The following is a 17705-nucleotide window of genomic DNA, read 5'->3' on the forward strand; positions in this document are numbered from 1 at the left end:
GGACTTGGGGGTACTGGTAGACAACAAGCTTGGCAGTGGCATGCAATGCCAAGCTGCCGCAAGCAAAGCCAACTGAATACTGGGATGTATAAAAAAGGGGATTCACTCCAGAAATAAAGAGATTATTCTCCCACTCTACAAGACTCTGGTCCGGCCACATTTGGAGTATGCTGTCCAGTTCTGGGCACCGGTCCTCAGGAAGGATGTGCTGGAATTGGAGAAAGTCCAGAGAAGGGCAACAAAAATAATTAGGGGAATGGAGGACATCAGCTATGAGGAAAGACTACAAGCACTGAACCTTTTCTCTCTGGAGAAAAGACGATTGAGGGGGGATATGATATCAATGTACAAATACTGTACTGGTGACCCGAGCATAAGGAACAAACTATTCAGAGAAAGGAGATACAATAAGACACGTGGCCACTCAATAAAACTTGAGGAAAGGCGGTTTAACCTTAAAGTGCGTAAGGGGTTCTTCACTGTAAGAACGGTAAGGATGTGGAATTCTCTTCCACAAGCAGTCGTATCAGCAGGGAGCATTGATAGTTTCAAAAAACTATTAGATGGACACCTTAAAGACCACAACATACAGGGGTATACAATGTACGGTTAAAGCAAACACACACGCATCATAGGTTGAACTGGATGGACTGATGTCTTTTTTCAACCTCACTAACTATGTAATTGCGGTCTTTTTGCAAAATGTGGTGCAACTCTGCATAGTAGTCAATCAGCTTCTAGGTTTTATTGCCAAAGCGTAATTGAACAAGCTGAAGTTAGAAGCTGTTTGGCTACTATGCACCAATGCAGCAGAGTGCTTCATGCGACATTAAAGCCTAATTTTTATTTTTTCAAATTGAAATAACAAACATGTTATACTTATCTGATCTGTGCAATGTTTTTGCAGAGCAGCCACGATCCTTATTTTCTGGGGTCCACTAGTGCCGCTCCAGGCTCCTCCTCTTCAGTAAGTGCCCCCGTGGAAAGCCATTTTCCATGGAGGCACCCGTACGTCACTCCCCAGCAGCCCTGCCTGCGTCTATTGACACAGAGCGGGCAGCTCGGCAAAGCATTTGATTGCTATTAACCTGCCCAGGGAGGGGGGAGACAGTGGCAGGAGCTGGATTGGATCGGGCTCGGGTAAGAATAAGTGGGGGCTGGGGAGGAACCTGCAGCACAGAAGGTTTTTAAAGTGGCTGTAAAGTCAGAAGGTTTTATTTATCTTATCTATGCATTCTTCATCAGCTCCCCTAATACTTACCGGAGCCAATCTTGATCCAGCGATGTTGCAGGAGTGTCTCTACGAGCTGCTATTCGTCCTCCTCATTGGCTGAGACGGCAGCGTGGTGACATTGGCTTCCCCCTGCTGTTAATCAAAGTCAATGAGCCAATAAGAGAGAGGGGGTGGGGCCAGGCTGCGGCTCCATGTCTGAATAGACACATGGAGCTGCGGCTTGGCTTGGGTGACCCCATAGCAAGCTGCATGCTGTGGGGGCACTCAACAGGAGGGAGGGGCCAAGAGAGCCGAAGAGAGACCCCAGAGGAGGAGGATCTGGGCTGCTCTGTGCAAAACCACTGCACAGAGCAGGTAAGTATAACATGTTTGTTATTTTTAACAAAAATTTGTTTCTATCTACAGGAAGTAAATGTCTTGAAGCCAAATTTGGTGTATGCCTGTACAAAGAATGGCACCACAATGTGCTGCAGTGCAAACCTGTTTCTTTAAGATTTCTTTTATAAAAAATGGAAAACATCATTCATAATAAATGGCTTCTCAAACATAGATTTAATTACCTTATTACAAGCCAGGACAGAAAAAGACCCGGTGCATCTTTCTCACTGATTGGTGCATCCTGAAAGATATAATGGCTTCTATATGAGATTGTATTGATTTCAACAGAAAACTCCTTCAGTTATAGGATACGATATTTAATATTCTTTGATAATATAAAAAATAAATATGACATTTATGGTAACATAAAGCACCAATGTCCCCTGTAAGACAAGACTAAAGTAAACCTGTCCCAAGAGATATATGAAGGCTGTTATTACGGACCTCTTTCTGAAATTTTTGTCGCCTGTCCTTTATTCCTTACCCAATGGTTTCAGTGCTTTCTGAATCACTGACCCACAATAAGAATGCTAAGATAAAGAAAAGTCACATCTTTATCTGCATTTTTGTTTTTCATCACAGACTAATTATTGAAGCATGAAGACCAGCATCACAACCAGGCAACTAGCATTTTCTAAAGGGTAATTGCATGGAAGTACACTGTCCATTACAAGCCATGACCATGCTGTAAATGTGCATTTTGGGTTATCTGCTGAGGTCTGTTTAAGGCTGGGTTCACACTGATGCGAATTGGATTCGGTTTTCCCTGTATCCAATTCTCATGACAGGAGAGTGTGACTGGTTCTCAATGGAGACAGTTCACACACCTCCAGGTCCACATTGGAAAAGGGTCTTGTGAGCCTTTTGGCTCCCTTTCAGGTGCGAATTCAGGCAAAAATTTGGACCTGATTCACACCTGAATTGTGTGAATCCGGTCCAATATGTGGGCCAAACAACTAGGAAGCTGGGTGAACAGGGACGCACCGAACCCCTTCCTGTGACCCGTGGCAACATATGTGTGAACCCACATTAGTTGTGGCAAATGTATGATTTGTAGAGCTTCTAAATTTAGAAAGAAGAAAACCACACATTTGTAATCACATTCACGTGGTCCTACAAAAAAAAAAAATGTATTACATGTCAAACCACGCATGTCACATATCTCCTAGCCTGTCCCTGTGGGCTCCAATATGTGGGCCAAACAACTAGGAAGCTGGGAGTTAAGCTCAGAGAACACGTAAATAACATAAAAAAGGGCTATAAACATCATAGCCTATCTAATCATTTCAGACTCCATCATGGGAAAGATCCTTTTGACCTGTTGTGGGATAGACAGGGTTGAGCCCCACTGGAGGGGAGGAAATTTAAAAAGGGCCATTTCCCAAAACGAAACACAGTGGATTCATTGTTTGGGAACTTTGAGCCCTTTGGAGTTGAACATTGAGTTGGATCTCAACTGTTTCATTTCTAATTGGTGAAAGAAAGTGATATCATTTATTTATTTTTTAACATTTTTTTCTTTTTACTTTTATGTCTATGCATTTTTCCATTCTTATTTTCATTTTTGTTTTTGATTCTAATTTCATTTTCGTTTATTTTTACTTAATTTCTATTTTTATTTTACTTTTATTTTTTCAGAACTTTTTCATTTTTCTTTATTAATAACATTTAAATGGTGTATAATATTCTTGTATGATTTGATATACAGCTAGTCAATATCAGTTTACATCAATTGTTTTTAGTGGATTTATATTTTATTTTGTCAACTAAGTCTTTTAATGTCATGTATATTCAACTGTAAGTGACATCATTAAGACTATTTTTTAATAAGTGGGTTTAATGGTACATTATTATTAGTATCTTGGGCTTGCATCTAAAATGGCTGTCATGTCCTTTGATTGGTCACTGGGGAGGAGGCGGCTCTTTTCTGGATATAAATAGAGGTCTGTATTTACCAGAAATGAGGTCCTTGATGACGCCCTGTGAGGACGAAACACGTTGACGTTATTTCCGGTTCCTGAGTTGTAACAACGTCACTTCCGCGTGCCATGGAACGCATGGTGGTTTTATGAATACCAATTTTTAAGTATGTTTTAACCACATAAGGACCACCCACCGCAGTTTTACTGTGGCAGGCAGCCGCTCCTGGGCAAAGGGACGTTATACTACGTCGCTCGCTCAGGAGACTCTAGGGAGCGAGCACTCCCTGCCAGCGGCACGCTCCTGCCCCCGCTCGTTAGCTGGGGAGCCAGTGCGTGTGCCCGGCGGCTCCGATGGCCGCCGAACACTCGTGATCACCCGCAGCTGTGAGAGAAGGACAGATGTAAACACAGCCGTCTGTCATTCTCCCTGAAGTGATCACAGAGGCTATATAGGAGGCTATAAAGGTTTGTGGTATAGCAATTTTAACTTGACATGTTGGGTATTAGCAAAATTCCTATAGGGATAGATAAAAATCCCTCTGGGAATTGAAAAACAGGCATGCAGGTACTATCACCTCCTTAATGCCTGTAAACTGGATGTCATTCTGAAAAGTGATCCACAACAGAATGCTTTTCTGAGAGCAGTAAAGTCTGCCACCTGTGTGAAAGAAGCCATATAATGTTTCCTAACTTCAAATATGTTTACACATTCATTATGAATTTACTTGTCCCGACAGCTTCGGAAAAAAAAAATGCCTGTAGGGTGATTGGTTGCCTTGATTGAAGATGAATCCATCTGTGCTTTTACATTCTGTTTTGCTGCAAACAAGCTTATGCTGGAAAATGAGCTTCTTTACAGACATGTGTCCCATTTCCAAACATTACCCTTTAGTAATGTCGGCAACAGCTCGATCACAGTAAAGCAGGATGTAAAGACAGCTCTAGTAGCAGAGATGTATAGTAACGAAGTAGAACTACTTAAGTACTGTACTTAAGTACCGAAATGCGGTATCTGTACTTTCCTAGAGTAGAATTTTTTTCTCCTACTTCTACTTTTACTTCACTACATTTTTTCGATGATTTCGATACTTCTACTCAAGTATTTTTTTTTTGTGCTGCATAGTTACTCGTTACTTTTGAAAAAATTACCACTGCCAGAACAGTAGATGGCAGGTTGCATAACGCTCAAAAAAATGTGTATAATGTCATTTGTAAATCAGCGCATACGAAAATAAAGGCTGTGTATAATAAAAGCTGCTATACCAAATCTTTCCAATAAAAAGAAAATATGAAACAAACAAATAAATGGTGCTACAGCGCTTAAAGTGCATCAAGAAACTACTAACAAACACAGGTTAATCATTTGAATAAATCATTTGAAATAATAAAAACAATATGATGTTCAAACTTTTGACTTCTTTCTTTAATAACTACATAACACAGTACTTGTACTTCTACTTTCAGTACTTGAGTAGAAATTTTTTTTCAAAACTACTGGTACTTTTTACTTTTAGTACTTAAGTAGCAAATTTTTTGAAAAAACTACTTGCAATACTTAAGTAAAAAAAATGTTGAATACTTTAGTACTTCTACTTAAGTAACTTTTTCTGTGAGCACTTCCACTTCTACTCAAGTAATTTTTTGATCGAGGACTTGTACTTTTACTCAAGTAGAAATTTCGAGTACTTTATACAAGTCTGTCTAGTAGTCTACTTGTCACCTTGGGAGGCAATCATATTGGCGATGTTTAATTGTCAGCAGAGAAGTACACATAGGTAATTCACAGTAAAATTGCACATAGATGTTCAGTGTGCTACACCTATGTTCTGAATCCAGTTGCACTTATAACAAGAGGGCAATGGATCTAAGATATAATATGACTATGAGAGCACTTAAAAAATCTTGGCGATGGAGATTTTAAATGTTGCTTGAATTTTCTTTTTTGTTTTGCCCTGAATTTTCAACAAATAAAGCTTTTGCTAACACTTTATTTCTGGTCCAATTTTATTGGAGTGACCTTTCCTTAAGGCCCGTACACACGTAGCGATTGTCGGCCGTAAATATTCGGCCACCGACCGATCGGACGATTGTCGGCTTGTTAGTATGATGCTTCCGACAACCGACTGCGACTTTTAGGCCGAACAGAATCTGGTGTGCAGGCATTAAAATGTTTGTTGGCCAACACCAGAACGGCCGATTGTTCGCCAGTCAGTACAGAATTTGGCCGACAAACAGCAGATGAGCAAGACTGGGCATGTTTAGAGAAGAAAAAACACACGGAAAGTTAACCATCACATGTCATCACTTCTGCAGTCGGCTGTTGTTGGCTGACAAAATTCGTGTGCAGACTTTAGCACTTTTCAACCGACAGGACAGCACTGGACAAAAGACGGCCGATCGTTCGGTCGACATTCGGTACGTGTGTACGGGGCTTATATCTGACATGCAGCTCTAAAAAATGTGATAGACGATTTGTCCCTATTTTGTGTCTTTTTCCTTCCTAAAAAACATACTGTGTTTACGCTGGTATGTTATTCTGAATTCTTGATTTGAATACTTGTTTGCAAGTCAACAGAATGTCATTGTTATATAGTATACTTTCTCTAGGTGGCTTTTCACATCATAGGCATCAATTCACTAAGCGATAAGGGTATTATGTTACTCATCTGAATAAATGATCACATGCTGTAAATTAAGCATAAGGGTCCTTTCACACGGGCTTTCTGTCCAGCGGACTCAGTTTCGCTCAGCAGGGATTGATCCGCCGATCCCCGCTGAGCAGGCAGATGACAGGTCAGTCTCTGCTTACTGTGCAGAGGCGGAACTGTCAGATCCCCGCTCTCCTCTATAGGAGATCAGATGAAAACGGACCGCCTGTCTGTTTTCATCCGATCCTCCAGACAGATGGAAAATAGGGTTTCCATCCGTCTGGATTTCACGGACCACATTGGATCGGATAGCAATGGGTGTCATTGGACATGTCACCAATGACATCCGCTGCTTCATAGAGGTGCATAGAGCATCCGATCAGGTCTGCCTGAAAAAACTGACAGGCGAACTTGATCAGAAAGCCCGTGTGAAAGGGGCCTAATTCCCCCCAAAAAAAAAAAGCATGCGATAATTACCACCAGGGTTTTGCTGGTGGAATCACATGCAGTATTTGTCAAAAAACAGCCTGGGGGGTTGGAGGACCCCCAGGCTGTTTTTAGACAAATAGCTGGTTGTGAAGCAGCAGGCCAGGAAGCTGTCTGATGCGTCCTTTAACAACAGATGACTCATCAGCTGTCAGCAGGTGGTATTTTACCACATTTTATTTACCGTTATTTAACTCTTAGTAAATTGACCCCATAAGCAGTTACATGGGATTAGCCCTATGAAATGTGGATTTGTGTATCAGACACCTGCATATGCTAGCAATGTGAGCTCCCGTTCTATTCCTCTCTTAATGGAGAACTTGTCACACATGAGCCAAGGTAAGTGTGGTCAAGGTTCCATCTATGGCTTCTGGCAGTGACATCAGCCTTTCAATGCAACTAACCAAGCTCCTTGGTTTAACAGCTTTTTTAAAATAACATGACAGAGAGATTGGACACAACAGCAGGGAACAAAAACAACAGGCAACGGATATGAGTGACAATTTCAAAAGCCGTATTAATTACCTAAGCTTGAAGAGCCGGTTATGTAAGCAGTGAACTGCATGGCAGTAGGGAATGTTCTACCTGTGGGGGGGTCAGCCTAAGGTCCAACTCCAGCCCTCCAAAAAACACACACATAGAGTCAGGCACAGGGAAGAGTTGGAGTTGAAATGGAAAGAAAGAAAATAAAAAGTGTGTGGGGAGGGTGGAGTAGTACGTTGGGGTGGGACAGAGAAGAAACCCTGAGCTATCGTGTCCAAAACATAAGTGTAACGGAATGGAAAGCCCAGAAAATATAATTTTTTCACACCTCGTGGCTCTCAAAAATCACCAAATACGGTGTATTTTGTTGATTTTTGAGAGCCACAGTACAGAGGAAGGGGGAGTCTCCTGCTTCCAAAGAACCGGCATGCAAGCCCTAACGGCATTTATCCTAATGAACCAACATAGTCTTTTTGTAGTGTATACTGGGCAGGTGAGACACGTGTAGAAGGTATTTGGCTGGGTCACTGTCATGCCTCCCGTAGCTGAGCCTAATGTGTATAGGGGTCACCCTGGTGCTAGACACAGGCTAACCTGAGGTGCGGAGTCTAAGCGCCAACCAGTGTTCACCAGAGCTCCTGATGGTGGAGATGGACTCCGCTGCTTGTTGGCACCACATCACATTCCCCCACCATGAGGTGAACGAGTTTGGATCCAGGAGCGAAGGAACCGATAGGAATTAGACAGAAGCGTAGTCACAAGAAAGTCATCAGCCAATGGGAATAGAGAGCCAGGAAGGACGTCAGCCAGATTGGAAATTGAGAGCCAGGAAGGTCATCAGCCAAAACTAGGTCATGGACGGAGAAAGACAAAAAACAGAGACGCACCTTGAAGCAAAAACACACAAGCAAAGAACTGCAAACCAACAGGTGATATATATATCCTGTGTGCAACCTCATCCCTAAGTGATGCCCAGGAAGCAGCAAGAAGTGATGAAGCAATCAGAGTCTATAAAAGACAGCAGTCAGCACATATCCAAGATGGCTGCAGACAGGAAGGCAAGGTAAGACCTTGACAATCTGTACCCGGATCAAAATCAGTCAACTGCTTGATAACAGTAGACCAAAAATGTTGTAGTTTATCCAGAAAACCTAGGAGAGTACCCAACGCTTTCCGGCATCTCCAACAGTTGCCAGTGTTTCGAGGGAAAAGTTTATGTAAAACTGACGGGACTCTGTACCACTGCACCAGGATCTTATACCCCAGTTCTTGATACCTGTTAGCTATTCTGCAGATGAGTACCCCAAGTCTTGTTTCCATTTAAGTAAAAATAGTGGTGTGAATTCCTTCTCTGGAAGAGCTTGTGGTGGAGACCCCATGAGCTCACGGCGATGAGACCGCACAAATGTGTTCAAAATTAGTTTCGGAGTTGAAATGCATACCACTCTTCACAACTGAAAGAAGGTAGTGGTGTAGTTGTTGGAGTCTATAATAAGGATCAAATATTTGCTGAATGGTGGGCGATTTTCAGGCCCATATCACAAACATAATATCTTATAAGGTAAATCCCCAACTTTAACAGTTGTTTAAAGCTGTGATTCCAGGTGGAAACACCGGGTTCCCAAGTATCAATCAGGTAAAAAGCCTGAAAGAGGATTCTGCCAGAATCATTAGCAAGAAAAAGGGCTCGTAGAGTAGCAAATCCCTTGAATTTTCACTTTGCATTCAGATTTGGATATGATATGAGAGGACTAGGAGCCAATAAAGTGTGCAGCATACAGATGTGCTGACCAGGGGAGAGAGAAAGGAACGTATAATTCTGCTGCTGTTCCTTCACTGTCCAATCACAGGCAGTGCCCTTAACTGCAGTGGAGAGAATTCAGGTCACCAATATAACTTTCAGAGCGCTGTAAGGCTGTATTCACACAGGAGCAGTCAGCTGTCAGAGAGCTTTACCTCTCTGACAGCTGTCCTTTCCTGACTGCGGTAGAGGGGCGATTCTGCACATCACACACAGCTTTTTTTTGTACGAGTGCCATGCGATTTTGTGCAGTGCAGCCCTGGGCTCCATTGCAGTGTAAATGAGATACACAGAAAACAAACGACTGTTTTCTGTGCGTCCTTGCGGTGACAATCGTTTTACAATGCAGTAAAACCCCCATCACCTCAGTATGTGTGAATAAGCCCTAAGTGCAAGGTCAAAATGATAAATTCTTTGACAAATAAACAGCTTTGTGCTACTGTGTATTTCCCTGTTAGCCAAGAGTTCAGCTTTAGCTTGTTACCAATCTTTGCAATGCTCCCTAAAATATAAATTCTTATCCACAGGGGGAAGCAAGCAATCAACGTGTACCCAATCTTTTTCTTACTGTGGAATGTTCCAATATTTAAAAATCACTTATCTAATTTAGAAGCGTACAGCGTTTACCTTTTTTTCGATGAGAAAATCTTTCACAAGTGGTACCGTGTGTTTAGAGAAAACATAGAAACAGGGGCACTAAAAGAGAGGAAAAAAAATAAAATTATACCTAAAAAGAAAAGGTGCAACATTATAGGCAGCTTAGAGTAAAACTGTGCTGTTGATGAACCCACAGGGCCGCTGATTAGGCAGTACAGCCAGCCCTTCTATACTGGGCCCAGGCCTCATCAGTTCAAAAGGGGGGCCCAGGTAACTGATGAGCAGGAGGGCCAGCTGTACTACCTTACTGCAGACCAAGGCCGGAACAAGGGGTGGGCAGGAGGGATGGCTGCCCTGGGCATGAGGGATGGCTGCCCTGGGCACAATGGTTTATAGCAGGGATAGGGGTGCCCTGACTCTAACCCTAAGGGAAGGGGGGGGGGCGCAGTTTGGCATCTTTGCCTTGGTCACTGCATGACCTTGTCCCAGAACTGTTGCAGACACTGATCCTCTTCCGTCTTCTCCTGCAGCGCTGCTGGCTTCTCTTCTGCTCCCTCCCTCCAGCTGTGCTGCAGGGGATCAGTTCTAGTATCCATGCTCCCACCCCTTTGCTTTTCAGCCGCCCCTTGCACCCCTTTTTCCCACGGTTTTGCTGGCTTCCCTCCTCTCCCGCCGGCAGCTTCTGCGGGCACACAAGGGGATGTTTCTGGATGGAGAGTGGAGTAGGGGGGCCAGTAAACATGTCATATAATAATAATTTTAGTGTATTTTCAGGCAAAATATAATTTTTTATTTTCTGGGTGGGGAGGGGTGGAGCAGGACCCTGTCAGGTAGGCAGTATGGGGCCCCATTATTTCTAACAGCAGCACAGTAACCCATGACCCCAAAAAATGTAGAAATAACATGACTTACTTTCATCAGGCAAATGGAAAAATGACATTTTCATTAGCTCTAAAGACTCGTTTACAATGGCGGCAGTCCTAGGCGCTCCTTTGAAAAGTGGTCTGCAGTGGAAGCGGTAGTAAACTGCTGGGCATTTTTTTTTTTTTTTTGCACCCTGAAAGGTAAAGCCATAATGTGCTTGTATGCATCGCATACGAACACATTATGTTAAACTTACCTTAAAACAAAGCCCTTCCAGCGCCGAGCTGTCACTGCAGGAGCTTTGATCTTCACCCGGTCTTCCATTTCGGTTTCGGGGACTCAGGCTGTGTGACTGGCCAGAGCCGCGATGACGTCACTCCCGCACATGTGGGCGGGACCTGCCTTTTACGGTACAGGACTCGGGAACGGCTCGGGTGGCATGCGCCGGTGATGTCACTGGCTGCATGTACAATAAATATTTCCTAAACGGGGCATGTTTACAAGATATTTACACTACTTATAGGTAAGTCTTTTTATAGGCTTTCCTACAGGTAAAAGTCAGGGACGGGAGTTTACTCTCACTTTAACCCTGACATACCAGCACCACTCAGTTGAAGGATGGCTGTGGAGTGGTCCCATTCACAGGCAGAGATAAAGCCTGCCAAACACAACCACTGTGTTGGATTAAGGAAGCTGGGGGTGGTAAAACCACAGCTCAACTGCCTATTTTTACCCGAACCCCCCCCCCCCCCCCAGCCCAAGTGTGAAGGAGTCATTAAAGAGACCCTGTTTTCTTTAGAATGTACACTGAGCTGCGCATGCACAGCTCAGTGTACACTCTCCACACTTCTAAGCACTGGAATGAAGGACCAGCTGGCTGAGGCTTCAGCACCTAGAAGCCAGGGAGATGATGTCAGCAGTGGGGAGGGACATTGTGGGTGTTACATTGTTTAAGCATAGGTATTTAAAAAGTTTAGCTCTGATTTCAAGTGACTGTTAAAGCAATTTTTTTCCTTTATTAAAATAATAAAATGTTCTACTTCCCAATGGTATTGTACAGAGCGGCCCGATCCTCCTCTTCTGGGTTCCCCCGCCAGTGATTTTTCATGGATCCATGCTGATTACTACTAATGATCCCGTTTTCAGAACTAAAGTGTTGTATATAGTCCCTTATCATCCCCTCCATTATCTTACAGACTATTGATGTTAGGCTAACCTGTAGTTCCCAGGAATACTGTATATCTCGGTCCTTTTTAAATATTGGTGCCACGTTGGCTTTTTTTCCAATCAGCTGTTACCATTCCCGTCAGCAGACTATCCATAAAAATTAGAAACAATGGTCTGGCTATTACCTGTGTATACATAACCATTTACACAATGCATTCTTAAAGTATAACTAAAGGCAAAACTTTTTTTTTAGTTTTGGACAGAGTGGAGAGGGATTAGAACACCTGTCGGTTTTCCCCTTGTCGAGATTCACCCTCTATTTGTCCTGTTTACCATTATCATTGAAAGTAAAAGAAAAACCCAAATGTTGGGTTGTCCCCAGAAAAGTAATAGGGGGGAAATCTTCTAATGGGGACACTGGCTCTGGTGACCTGGTGGTCCCCAAGGAATTCCCCTTGTTTGCAGGGATTTCCTCTGACTTCCTGTTTGGCTATGGGACAGGAAGGGAAGAGAAATCTCCGCAATGGACCCCAGATGGCGAAATAAAATCTGACAGGTGTTATAACCCTCCATTACTCTATCCAAAATGGAAAAAAATTGCATATATTTCTACTTTAAATGTAGTAATTTGATCCTACAACAAATACCAGCATCTTTCTATACTCTTTAGGCTTACTCTTTACACTGCCTGAGGTTAAGCTGTAGTATGCATAATGCACACAATACTTAATAAATAATCATCACTACACATAAACAAATATAACTCACAGTCTTTCATACTTCATGGTTATCAGATACACATATTTGAGATCTTACGGCTTGTCTTGATGATGTATCTGTGGGTGAAGGTTTTTCCAGTAAAGCTGTGATTTTTTGGTTTTCATCTGTTTCCAGAATTCCATATTTCCTTATTTCTGAATGATATAGAAGTTGAATGCATATGTCTTATTGAGAAGCACTGTGTAAAGTTTCAAAGCATTGCATACACAACTTACAAAACAAAAAGTTTCTTAACTTTAATAAAAGCATGGCGATAATATGCGTTCATACAGACTAGACAGAAAATAGAACGCATTTCACACAATAGAGGTAAATACAATGACTTTCAGTAATGAACATTCCTACATACATACTAGGAGGAGTAGAACTGGGGGAATCAATGGTGGAGAAGGATCTGGGTGTTCTGGTAGATCATAAGCTTAATAATAGCATGCAATGCCAAGCTGCAGTTACCAAAACGAGCAAAGTCCTTTCTTGTATTAACAGAGGCATGGACTCCAGAGAGCGAGATATCATTTTGCCCCTGTACAGATCATTAGTAAGACCTCATCTGGAATATGCAGTTCAGTTTTGGGCACCAGTTCTCAAAAAGGATATCGGGGAACTGGAGAAAGTGCAGAGAAGAGCAACAAAACTGATAAGAGGCATGGAGGACCTCAGCTATGAGAAAAGATTAGAGGAACTACATTTATTCTCTCTTGAGAAGAGGAGATTAAGGGGGGATATGATCAACATGTATAAATACATAAGGGGTCCATGTAGTTAACTTGGTAACACTTTTACCCTCTTCCTGCCCAAGCTAATCTTCAGCTTTCAGGGCTGTCGCACCTTAAATGACAATTGCACGGTCATGCTACACTGTACCCAAATGAAGTTTTTTTTTTTTGCTAAATAAGCTAATAAAGACCGAAGATTTAGAAAAAAAAAAACAAAAAACTAAACTTATTCATAGATTGTTATAAATTTTGCAAACAGGTAATTTATTTCCTTCTCTGATAAGCGCTGATGAGGCTGCACTGTTGAGCAATGATGAGGCAGTACTGATGGGCATTGACAGGCTGCACTGATGAGGCTGCACTGATAGGCGGTACTGATGGACAGCACTGATAGGTGACACTGATGAGAAGGGACTGATGGGCACTGATTGGCAGCACAGGTGGGCACAGATTGGCAGCACTGGTGGACACTGTTGGTATTGCACTAACAATCAGGACACTAATAATCAGTGCCCTAATTATCAGTGCACATATCCGTTTTAGAAAAGCCGGTTATCGGCTCAATTCTCCTCCCCTCATGCTGTCAGCATGAGTATAGGGGTGCCGATAATCGGCTTCTATTTACATTTGTGATCAGCTGTGATTGGACACAGCTGATCATGTGGAAAAGATCTGCTGATTGGCTCTTTACCTCGATCTGTGATCAGCAGTGTCCTCCGGACACTGTGAACACAAGGCGTGCCACCCGTGCCTCTCAGCGGGTGCGATCACAGGCCTCCCAAAACTAGCCAGCCGTCCTGTAGCCGTCATTTGGGTCCAGCACATTCAGCAAATGGTTAAGGTTATCACAGAGGACAAGGGGGCACTCTTTACGTCTGGAGAAAAAGAGATTAAATCTCCAAATACGGAATGGTTTCTTCAAATTAAGAGCTGTGAAAATGTGGAATAGACTCCCCGAAGAGCTGGTTCTGGCCAGCTCAGTAGATTATTTTAAAAAAAAGGCCTTGATTTTTTCCTAAAAGTACATAATATAACTAGATACTAACATTTACAGGTAAATGATCCAAGGAATATCTGATTGCCTGTTGGGTGATCAGGAGGGATTTTTTTCCCTGCTGGAGCAAATTAAATCATGAATTATTGGGGGTTTTTTTTTGCCTTCCTCTGGATCAACTGTGGGTATACGATTGGTTATTTGGAGGTTTTCTATTTATTTGTGTTTTTATTTTTTTTTTATATGTTGGTTAAACTGGATGGACTTGTGTCTTTCTTCAACCAGATTAACTATGTAACTATAAAAATCATTAAGGGAGAGGCAAGGATGCAATGTGTTCTATTTTTCGCATATGATCTTGTCTGAATACAGAAGACATTATAATCAATAATGCTAATTTTAGCATTCCTTTCTTCATGTACTGGGTGTTTATAATTTTCTTCTTGCTGTCCAATTTACGTGTTTGCCCTGCATCTGAGATCTGTTCAGAAAAACCCAACTCATGACATAATATCTGCTTGAAAAAGGAGCACGCATCACTTTTCTTCCACCTACTGCGCATGCTCTGAAACGAGTCGCGGTCCTGTGACGTCAGAAGAAGCGATGCTACTTTCCATCGTGCGTCTCTGCCCTCGCTTTCATCTTGTTCTTCTTCCGGCCGGAAACAGCGGGACCCGAGCAGGAGACAACACACAGCATTCGGATGGGCATCTCTACCCCCACTCCTCCAGACCTCCAGACGTCCATCTAAGCATTCCCACTCTACAGGCTTGTTACCAAGAACTGCATATGTGAGTTTTAATGTATTGAAATAAATCGAATTATACAGTCCACACTTAGAGGCGCCTTTTGTCTGTCTTTTCCCAACCCATGATATGCATTTTTTTGGAAACGTGGTTTCTGTCAGCTTTTAAGTTTAGAAATGTTGATTGCACCTAAACAGTACCCTGAAAATTTACCTTTTGTCTGCAATTGCTCCTGAAAAAGAGCAGCACACTTCCTGATACATGAAGATGCCTAGGCAGTGGCACTCCTGTGTCTACAGTCTCATAGCTGCCTATGTGCAGTGTGAGATCGAAGGCACAGCTGCCTCTGACTGCTAGTTGCAGATCTGGAATAAAATGTTGTGATGTCACTACTGTGTTGCTCAATGTTCTTCTCCATAAGGCTTTGTCATAAGGAAACAAAAGTCCTGTCTCTATCAAATGGCCACCTCTAAACACTACGCATGGCAAGTCAAATGGGCAAAGGTCAGCTACAGGGATACCACAGGCAATACGGGTGAGCAGTCCTTTTCCCTCTGCCTGCCTTTATTTGGGCATATCTTTAAAAAGAAATATATAGTTTTAATAGATGTAACAAAGAAAAATGATACGTACCTTCTTCTTTGCAGCTGTATGATAATACTAAGTTTGCTTGGCTATAGTCTTTATGAAGTGTTTCATATTTTTCTAAAACATCTTGCAGATGAAAATCTTCATAAAATAAGGTATCCCTAAAAAAAAAAAAAAAAAAAGTAATGTGTTTCTGCTTATTCTGTGTTTTAATTTATTGAATGTTCAGTAATGTAAAACCATAAGGTCTAATTCACACAAGTGGAGAGGGTCCATAGGATGCAAAGAGATAAGCTTATGTGGCGCGTCCAGGAGTGACCGGTTCTTGCATACAGCCGGCCTGTACAAATAAGGACAGGTGTTGCAACTTTCACTGAGCATCCAAGCATTTGCATGCGTACAGGGATAGATTAGTGGGCCTACATGTGTACTGTTTGCATCCACGGCAGCTCATCCATCCCTGTATGCATGCAAACACTCAGATGTATGGTGAAAGGTGTACAACCGCAGCTTGTGTGTAGGACTGCTCTAAGACAATACATATATCATTGTTACTGTGTTTAATCAGTATGATTACAGAAAGACATTTGTCCACTTAGCTATACAATGAATATACAATTTCAGGCTCGGTTCACACTAGCTGGCTCCAAAGACGTGCGACTTTGGAGTTCGTCTTTCATACGACTTTGATGCGACTTTTACACTCCCTGGCACTGACACCTTATCAAAGTCCCATCAAAGTAGTGCAGGAACCTTCAGTAGTGTAAATTGTAACAGATACAAGGCATTTCGTGTCCAGCGACTTTGGGTCTCACAAATCAGATCCTAAATTGCATGAGTGTGAACCAAAAATGAGAGCCAAAAAAATCAAATCAAAATTAAACCATAATACTGCAATAAAACAACAACACCTACCCTCCAATAACCATGACATGATCATCTATCCTAAATCTCTCAATGACCAGTTGAAGGCAAGAGACGGCACCTAGACGCTCCTAAAGAGAAGACATTTTAGCTAAAATAAACATATTACAAATTAGACATAAGGCTCAATTCTAGGAGCTTCAACACAATATTAAGGTTTTTTTATTTTAACAGCGTGACTGTAATTTTCAAATCCCATTTGACTCAGCTGAAAAAAACTGTCACTTATTTTAAGTAGTTCTAACACTGGCAAAATTGATGAGGCTACAATTGCACTGTTATTTTTACATTGTTTTATTTTTTTTCCTTTTGAATTTTTTATGCTTGTTACCTGGTAGCTCGTATGTTGACTTTTTCTGTTTAAAAATTCAATAAACAGTTTAAAAAAAAAAGTTTTTTTTTTTTTTTACCTTAAGGCCTTTACACGGGGGGGGGGGGGGGGGGGGGGTTTCTAATGCATTAAGGTAAAAAAATTCCCCACTACTTATCCCCCTCTAAATACTGACCTGCCTCCACACACGATCGAGTGCTGTCCTGGCTGCAGTCCAGCTCTCCTCTTTTCCTAGACAGGAAGGCTTTTAATGGAACTTAAACCACTTTAGGACCAGAGGATTTTCCTGCTTTACGTCCAGGCCACTTTTTGCAACTTGGCACTGTGCGACTTTAACTGAGAATTGCGCAGTCGTGCAACGCTGTACCCAAACGAAATTTACACCCTTTTTTCCCCACAAACAGAGCTTTCTTTTGGTGGTATTTGAGCACCTCTGCACTTTTCTGTAATCTGTCCATGCCTGTCACATAGGAGATCCACCCGCTTTGTTTACACAAGCGGGCGGATTTCCTCACTCGATCCCCGACGATCGGGGGAAGAGCAGCGGTGATCACCGCCTCTCCTCCCATGGCCCGACTCCCGCTGTGTCTGAATACAGCGGGCACGCGCTGCTCACAAGCGGAATCGAGCCACTTTGCCACAGTACGCTCCATGTGAGCGGTCGGCAAGTGGTTAACAATGCCATAAACATAGTATACCTCCTATATGTTAAAAAGACACATTTTATTAATACATCATTAAAAATATTTCTATAGACAAAGAAACGAAGAGAAATTTTAAATAGGCAACTTGTCTTTCAGTTCAATCCCATAGGGTATTTTCGCAAAAGTCGGTAAGAAAGTGGTGCTATCCCGACATGTTTCGCCACTTAGGGCTTCCTCAGGGGATTTGATAAATAGTCACCAACAAGGTCTCCCAGTATCACCAGAATAGGGACCGCAAAAGCAATGCAGAGGACACAAGCGGGAGCCGTGCGGCCGCAGACGGCACACTGAGATCAGGAGCACAAGTTGCTAAAATAAAATGAAAACAACTGAGGGTGCCAG

The 17705-nt window shown here is 42.4% G+C and overlaps 1 protein-coding gene across 4 annotated transcripts in view; it reads right to left on the reverse strand.

The window, feature by feature from the left end:
• Positions 1-17705, reverse strand: part of LOC309557361 — a 30547-nt gene that overhangs the window by 1956 nt on the left and 10886 nt on the right. For 3 of the 4 annotated variants that reach the window (XM_082260048.1, XM_082260045.1, XM_082260046.1), the window contains 5 exons: positions 16320-16399; positions 15450-15565; positions 12397-12494; positions 9580-9648; positions 1795-1853 (listed from right to left, as the gene is read on the reverse strand). In XM_082260048.1, the coding sequence (XP_082116174.1) occupies positions 1795-1853; positions 9580-9648; positions 12397-12494; positions 15450-15565; positions 16320-16399 (422 nt within the window). The remainder of the gene's footprint in view (positions 1-1794; positions 1854-9579; positions 9649-12396; positions 12495-15449; positions 15566-16319; positions 16400-17705) is intronic. The other variant, XM_082260047.1, reaches the window with a different exon arrangement.

Source organism: Pelophylax lessonae (assembly GCF_965119305.1).
Source record: "Pelophylax lessonae genome assembly, chromosome: 6".
NCBI classification, from domain to species: domain Eukaryota; kingdom Metazoa; phylum Chordata; class Amphibia; order Anura; family Ranidae; genus Pelophylax; species Pelophylax lessonae.